This window comes from Sinocyclocheilus rhinocerous, unplaced genomic scaffold (assembly GCF_001515625.1).
Source record: "Sinocyclocheilus rhinocerous isolate Xijiao unplaced genomic scaffold, SAMN03320098_v1.1 scaffold433, whole genome shotgun sequence".
Lineage (NCBI taxonomy): Eukaryota > Metazoa > Chordata > Actinopteri > Cypriniformes > Cyprinidae > Sinocyclocheilus > Sinocyclocheilus rhinocerous.
The window spans coordinates 1253959-1262524 of record NW_015627897.1 but is presented as its reverse complement, the minus strand read 5'-3'; the positions used below and the strand labels follow the sequence as shown (position 1 = coordinate 1262524).

Below are 8566 nucleotides of genomic sequence, written 5' to 3'. Positions count from 1 at the left end.
CCCCTTTTTACAATATGTAATATAAGTCTCTGGTGTCCCCAGAATGTGTCTGTGAAGTTTCAGCTCAAAATATCCCACAGATCATTTATTAAATAATTTTAAAAATGCCTAATTTGAGTGGAAGCAGAAACACGCTGTTTTTTTGGGCCCGTCTCATTAATTGCAAATGAGCTTTTTCCAGAATAGAGCTGCGCCATTACAGCTCGTACCTGCTAAAACATCTTTTTTGTTTCTGATTATCATGTTTATCGCACTGAAATCATGTGTTTTAAACCATATTAGTTTAAACTTCTGAAATATCTGAGTTTTCTGAGTGCACACGGACAGAAAGCGGATGTCACAGCATGTGAGTACTAAACTAAGTTCTTATTCACACACAAGTTTACGGTAAAAACAGTCTGTGAAGGTAAACAGCTGAGAAATAAATTGCATGTTTTTTTTTATCTGTGTGGCAGCAGCACAGTGTACAGTAAATAAATCAATAAATCCACTGCTCTGTTGTCTCCTCTGAGGCTGGGACTCTAAATAGTGTTCTGTGCTCGTCTGTGCAGCCAATGACAGAACAGTTAGCATGTTTTGGTAAAACTTTCGCCATGGCATTAGAACTGGTACACCTTTGTTGCTTGCAAAATCAAAATGAGGGCGCCGTGGGTGGAAACTTACAGATTAAAGGGCGGTAATATTATAATGAGATCCCTTTGTAACGTCACTAGGGGAGCGAAATCAGACGTGATCGTTTTTTCAGACACTTGCAGAAAAAGGCTTACCAAAACAAAGTTACTGGGTTCATCTTTTTCACGTTTCCCTGGTTGGTAGATGCACCGGGGACCTGATTATAGCACTTAAAACCTGGAAAAGTCAGATTTTCATGATATGTCACCTTTAAGATTTAGTGATTTTAACAAGCCACCAATAGAAGGCAACCTATTACCAGTAGAGACCAACAGGGTCCATTACAGTTTCCATGAAAACCAATACAATTCCCATTATAACTAGTAAAACCATTACAAATTCTCTGATGGTTTCTATTGCTTTTTTCAGCAGGGATGTTTTGACAAAGCACAATGAAACTACTCGAGAACATTGATTGTGTGATATTCGTATTATTGATCTACTTTGCAGAACACCTAACGGGGCATAAATCTCATAAGCTCATGTGTAATGAGTAGCACAATTCACAACAACTGGAAAAACTTAAATCAGAGTTTTAAGACAACAAGACATCAAAATTGACCCTGTTGACATTCATAATACAGCGGGTTTAATAAAATAAGTATTGAACACGTCACCATTTTTCCCAGTAAATATATTTCTAAAGGTACTGTTGACATGAAATTTTCAGTAATTCAAAGTAATTCATACATACAAAGAAAACAAAACAAATGTGACCCTGGACCACAAAACCAGTCTTAAGTCGCTTGGGTATATTTTTAGCAATAGCCAAAAAAAATATTGTATGGGTCAAAATTATAGATTTTTCTTTTATGCCAAAAATCATTAGGATATTAAGTAAAGATCATGTTCCATGAAGATATTTTGTACATTTCCTACCGTAAATATATCAAAACTTAATTTTTTATTAGTAATATGCATTGCTAAGAACTTCATTTGGACAACTTTAAAGGTGATTTTCTCAGTATTTTGATTTTTTTGCACCCTCAGATTCCAGATTTTCAAATAGTTTATCTCAGCCAAATATTGCCCTATCACAACAAACCATACATTTGGAAAGCTTATTTATTCAGCGTTCAGATGATGTATAAATCTCAATTTCAAAAAATTGACCCTTATGACTGGTTTTGGTCCAGGGTCACAAATAAGTTCAGAAATTAAGTTATTTGTAATAAAATGGAATGACGCAGGGAAAAAGTATTGCACTACTGAAATGTATTTAATACTTAGTACAAAAGCCTTTGTTGATAATGACAGCTTCAAGACGCCTCCTGTATGGAGAAACTAATCGCATGCATTGCTCAGGTGTGATTTTGGCCCATTCTTCCACACAAACAGTCTTCAAATCTTAAAGGTTCTGTGGGCCTCTTCTATGAACTCTGATCCTCAGTTCTTATTTTCTATTGGATTCAAGTCAGGTGATTGGCTGGGCCATTCTAGCAGCTTTATTTTCTTTCTCTGAAACCAATTGAGAGTTTCCTTGGCTGTGTTTGGGATCATTGTCTTGCTGAAATGTCCACCCTTGTTTCATCTTCATCATCCTGGTACTGTAGGTGTTGGGACTGAAGCAGCTAATATTAATTTCCTCTGACTAGGGGCAGGATTGCTTTCTAATCACTGATAGATTTCAGCTGGAGTCTTGGCTTTCCATGCCTTTTTGCACCTCCCTTTCTTCATGTGTTCAATACTTTTCCCCTGGGTCATTCAATTTTATCACATATAACTTAATTTCTGAACTTATTTGTTTTGTTTTCTTTGTATGAATTACTTGTGTTATTACCGACATCTGGTAAAAAAAATCATACTGACTGTGCATGATTCATTTATTTTCTTCACCTCTGAATTGAATTTCTAACCAAGGCAGAGAAAAATCATATTAGCAAATCAATCCACACAAACAAATGATCCAATAAACTCTTCATGGACAAAATTTTGACCTGTCCTACTGTTTACAAATTACATTTGAATTTCATGAAGCTATTTGTCCTTTCCGAAGCTTGACAGCTCCTGTTCACTGCCTGCTTTTTAAGTCAACAAAACTCAGGACAATTCCTTCCTTAAAGCCGTTCCTTGATAATGTTTAACTGGTATTTGCATGAACACTGTGCAATCAACACAGTCGTTATCAGTCTCTCTGATGAAAACACCTATCTTCTACTTTCTACTTTTACTTTTACTTTCTACTTTGAATCAGTGCATAAAACTGAGCCTCAAAAGACTTACAACATTTATGTTGTATGCAAATCTTTTTTTTTTTTTTAAAGCGTCAGCAAATACAGTATGTGGAAGAAAACCCCAAACATTTTCGGAAAGTGATGATCAAAATGTCATGTGATCAAAATGTAAGCAAACATAACCTTAAACAAATTCTGTAAAACTGACCACCACCTTCAACACCCACAAAGCTGATCTTACATATTTGTATCAACTAGTGTAAAAGCACCTTAAGATGTTCTTGTAGATACAATACATTGGAAAACAAAACCCATTCTGTCTCTAAACTTTGTCTGGGCTCTAGTTTTTAGCAGGGAACTGAGGGTACAATTAAAAGACATTACACTTCAAGATCATGGGCACTGTGGCAAAACATGAGATTCTCACCTTGTCGACTTTATTAAGCTGCACGTTTTCCAGATCTTCCATAATATACTCCAAAATACTGATGTGACCCCTCTGTGCAGCACAGTGCAAGAGATTCAAGCCATTCTGAAAGAAAAAAAAGAGACAGTGAGACGCACTGAAATGAATGTTGAAACCTGAATGTAGGCCAGTACACACATCAATCTCATTTGTATTGGTTAGTGGTCTTTAAAGAACGGCTTCAGAACGCTATTCGTCAAGAGCACAGTCAACCGTGAGAGAGCGGAGCACATCGAGTGCTCAGATAAAAGATATATGAAACTTGACAAGGATTTTTGCCAATAGAGTCTTACTTTGTTTTCACAGGTGAGCTTCGCCCCAGTTGAGACAAGGATCTTCAGGATTGAGAGGTGACCAAACCATGCCGCCAAGAGCAGAGCGTTCATACCGAACTGGAAAACAAAAGAATATACATATACACATAGTCAAACAACTTTTGAAAAACAGTATTAGCCTAAAGTGACACTTCCTTAATTACATGATTAACAATCGCATTCCAGTTATGAGTTTACCAGTGGCTCATGAACAGCAATGCATGTGTAGAAACTTCTACTAGCAAGGTTAAGGACATGGGTTTGATTCCCAGGGAATAAACATTCTGGTCAAATGTATTGCTTGCTTGAATGTATTGCTGTGAGTCACTTAAAAGTGTCCACCAAATGCATAAATGTAAAAATTTAAATAATGGAGCTAAATTTACTTTTTTCACCAAAAGCATATGGAATGACATAGTGAGACAAGCTATACTTCATCAAAATATTTATAAATAGCATGTTTTAATATTATTTTAATTTAAAATAAAATAAAACGGCATGCGTTATAATTAAGATAATTATGCCCACAATACTACTTGAGGGACTACATGGAAAATTTGTATTTCAAAAATGAAAGGCACTTCACAGGACCATTTACATGAACTGCAGAAACAAAAATGTGATCAAAAAATGTTGACCATTTAGAGTATCTTTCACTTACACATTATCATTCATTTTAATCTTACATTAAATTTTGATGTTTTAATTATCCCTTGCATTTCATGGACCACTCTTTGCGGTCAGTGTGAAAAGTTTGTGCGCACATTTTTTTTTTTTACCAAAGGCATGTGGAATGTAATGACACTAAAATTCTTTGACATCCTATAATTATTTAAAATAAATTAAAAATAATATTTTTATTTAAATTTTTTTTTTAAAGATTTTCTGTATATATAATTTTAAATAATTTAAATATTATGCATTCAGCTTTTAGCATATGAAAAAATATTTACTATAAAAACAATTATTGTCACATGGTAGGAGTATTTATGTAAACTGCAAAAAAAGAGGATACAAAAACGATGACCAGTTACAACATACAACATAAACCAAAAAAAAACAAAAAAACACACACTTTTACTTATACGTCTATATACATTTAAATCTAAAACTTAATCATTATATTTTCTCATTAAAAAAAAAATCCCCAGGCACATATTAGTCTACTCAATTATCTAAAAAAGTTCTGCCTTGCATTTCAGGGCTACTCTTTGTCTCTTCAATCATTGTTGGTGTAACAAGCTCATAGCCTTCAGTAATTTACAGGCCACATGGTGAACGAACAGCAGCCCATTAAAGATTTATTCAGTGGAGCAGTATTTCACTTATTTGTGCTTATGTAGTAAATAAACACGGAACATAAAATATTCAGCCTAAAATGCAACTAAATTTGAACCTGTTCCCTGTTTATGCACACAGTGTGGCAGCGCTCAACCAAAATGCATTTGACACGTACGCTGTCCATATCATCCACCTCCATGTCGTGATCCAGCAGCAGACGCACTGCCTGCTCACTGCCGGCTCCTGCTGCCCAGTGCAAGGCCTTACGGTCCATCTGTAAAACCAGAATCACATGAAAAAATGAAACATCCACACTGACTCAAGAGCCATTGTCTTTGCCATGGTTTTAGATGATAAATACTGTTGTCTAGGGTAAAACAAAGGTCATATCCTGTGCTGACGACCACAACATGCGTGTTTCCGTCACTCTGGTGCATAACTGGGAAAAACAAAACATTCCAGGCGGAGAAATTGGCATGGTGGATGGCAACACGGCTTCCTGTACATTCAGCATGCTCCGCTCGGCTTTCTTTACCGTGCCACCATGTTTAGAAGTGTACATCATAGTTTATTTGCTTATTTAAATGAATATATATTTATTATTACATCTTATTTTAGTCAAATCTGGTCAAGGAGCCAATTTTAAACCATTCCAAGGGCATATTTTACTAGAAAGACTGCTTTAGACTGTCTAGTATATTGCGCATAATCCATTCCTTGCATGTAGATTTGCACTGTTCATATGTTTCTGTATTGGTTATATCTCACCTTATTTTTGACTTTGATGTCCACCCCTCTTCTGATGAGCTCCTGCATTCTCTCCGTGTCGTTCCTCTTTGCAGCATCATGAAACTCCTTCTCGGAGCGAAACACTGGCGTGAAATAAGAGTGGAAGGTGACAGGAGTTCTATACAGTGTGGTGTGTATATACAGGTACAAACATGAGCATGATCCATGATTGTCCACATGCATCAGCAGTACTCATATCTAATGTTTCTCATCACTTTTGAGAGATCATTTCAATCTAGGTTTTAGATTCTATCCTAATTTTGCACATAATTAAGCTATGACCCACAATTTAAAAATGTATAAAATTACAAAATCAGCAGGATCAGTGATCACACAAATACATTTTCGTCTGTAAATATGTTCAAGAATCCAACAAAGCCTTAGTAAACAAGTCTCTTTAGTCTTATATAATACCATTTTTATTAATAACTATTTATTAGCCACAGTTAGTTTTATAAGCCACATAATACAGTGAGATGATGAATATTTTAGCCATTGAATATAACCTTATTTCTCTCACTTGCCCTAGTTAGTGTCCGTACCGCACTACAACACTGTCACTATTTTTTTCTTTTCAGTATCTTAACACTCACAAATATCGTCTTCAGACACCAGTCCGTCTTCCATCGTCATCAGTCGATGGTGTGTTGTGTCTCCGATGTGCGCATCTTCTGATACATGTCTACATTTTCATCTTTTGATGCGATGTAGGGCTGTGTTTCTGAGTGCTTCTCACACAGCCGAGCTCAAGCCTGCCGCTTTGGGAAATGACGAATCCTGCTGAAGTGAACGAGGGTTTGGCTCATGAATATTAATTAGGCCATGCAGACGTTTCCTCGATGTGATTATAAATATTAATTAGATTATGCTGAATTCACTTCCAATGGCGAATTGGCAGTTAATTAATATTAAATAGGTTGTGTCAACGTTGCTTTTGTGACGTTAGTTATGAGTAGCCTAGTTAAATATATTCGCTACCACTTTATCGCCATCAGGGTAAATATTGTGACAGACAGCAGATGTCATTTATGGCATCATATACAGTTGAAGGTAAGCATCTTCTTCCTCAAATGAACACACTAAATAGTAACCAACTTTAAAATATATAATAAATAGGTGAACAAAAGAAATATCTAAAATATGTGATACATTATTTATTTAAAGAACAAATGCACATGATTTATTGTAAACAAAACTTGCAGATGTCATTTGTTTTTATTGGATGATATACATAATATTGCACACTACATGCGATAAAATATCTTATTTTTATAGGCTACTCCTTCTTATTTGATCCGGGTATGTTTATTTCTTTTATGAGGTTTCATCTTTATTTTATATTCGTCACCAAATATTTAAATTTATTGCTCTTTGTAATCAGACTCGTTTAATTGAGAGCTGATTCTTCATGGATTCATTTTCTCATCGGATTTAATCTTTGTTGTGTAACAATAGGCAATTGTGCTTGTTTGTCTGTCTGTTGGCTTTAGGTAAACACTATCATGAATGCTGGACAAATGTTGACCTGTTTGAACAAAGAAAGCTGTGATATTATTATAAGAAACCTCCACTAGGGAGAGCTGCAGACTCGCAGACTGCTTTTTGTGTCATGATGACAGGTTTCAGGCCAATTTCATTTTCCATGCACAGCTGTTGAGGTTAATAGGCCATTTAAAGTTTGTGAGTCACAAATTGAATTGATTTGTGCTTGCATAGTTGCATAAAACCGTTTAAGCAATGCATGCTGGATAGAGAAGCAATCCAATATCCGTGTCAGAAAAAAACGTACTCGGTTACTAACGTAACCTCGGTTCCCGCCAAGCTCGGGATGGAACCAGGGGTTTCAGCCAGTTGAAGAGGCCACATGCAAAGGAGGCCTAACTGCAGTACTGGCGATGCAGAGGCCATAAGGCCCAGCATCCTCTGAAACACTCTGAGAGGAAGGGACGCGCCAATCGTGAAGGTGGTCGTCAGCCGCTGTATAGCCAGGACATGTTCCGGCGAGGCTACAGCTCTCATTTGGGTTGAGTCGAAGACAGCCCCCAGAAATGAGATTCGTTGGCTGGGAATCATTGAGCTTTTGGCGTAATTGCCCCTGAGCCCCAAGCACTCTAAGTGGTTGAGGAGGGAGGATCTGTGGGCTACCACGAATAAGCCCACGAATTACAGCTGCGCTTCTATTTTGCCACACTAAACTTAGCAATAAACACGTTTAAAATGCACAATAAACATGTCTGTCAAAACGATCTCAAAGGAGGCTTTTATTAAGCAAAGGATATTATATAATAGCTGCTTTTTTGAACATTTTAGAAATTTAAAAATATAAAAAAAAGATTTTTTTACACGGCACCCCGGTTGGGAAACACTGATCTAAACAACACTTTTTTAGGGCAACATTGTCCAACACTACATACTAAAAATACTACAAACTAAAGAATGCAAATAAATGTGACATTTTAAACAGTAATCTCAAAAACAATGCTTATTGTTTTCATTTTTCATTTTATTATATGCAACAAAATCGTAACTCTTGACAATCGGATTAAATAGTCTCATGTTAAATCACACTTCATTTAAGCAGGGCTGCATCTCTCACACATTCAGCATGAGAATCATGCAACTGACACTGTTCTCATGATCTCACACCACATGTCCATTTTCTCATGCTGGGCCACTGACACACACACACACACACACATATATATATGGGCGTTTCTTCAACTAGGGGCACTTTTATCCTTGTGAAGTTGAATAAAAAAAACTTGACCAAAGAACATAAAAGTGCCCATAGTCTAAGAATCACCCATATATATACAGTGGGTACGGAAAGTATTCAGACCCCCTTAAATTTTTCACTCTTTGTTATATTG

At 36.2% G+C, this 8566-nt stretch overlaps 1 protein-coding gene across 2 annotated transcripts in view; it reads right to left on the bottom strand.

Annotated features, from left to right (window-relative positions):
• LOC107736999 (ankyrin repeat and death domain-containing protein 1A-like) overlaps nt 1-6452 on the bottom strand; it is a 24464-nt gene extending 18012 nt beyond the window's left edge. For both annotated transcript variants that reach the window (XM_016548389.1, XM_016548388.1), the window contains exons 1-5: nt 6290-6452; nt 5676-5779; nt 5083-5181; nt 3606-3704; nt 3274-3378 (exon numbers count right to left, since the gene is read on the bottom strand). In XM_016548389.1, coding sequence (XP_016403875.1) covers nt 3274-3378; nt 3606-3704; nt 5083-5181; nt 5676-5779; nt 6290-6329 — 447 coding nt within the window. In that variant the 5' untranslated portion in view covers nt 6330-6452. The remainder of the gene's footprint in view (nt 1-3273; nt 3379-3605; nt 3705-5082; nt 5182-5675; nt 5780-6289) is intronic.
• Nucleotides 6453-8566: the final 2114 nt, after the last annotated feature.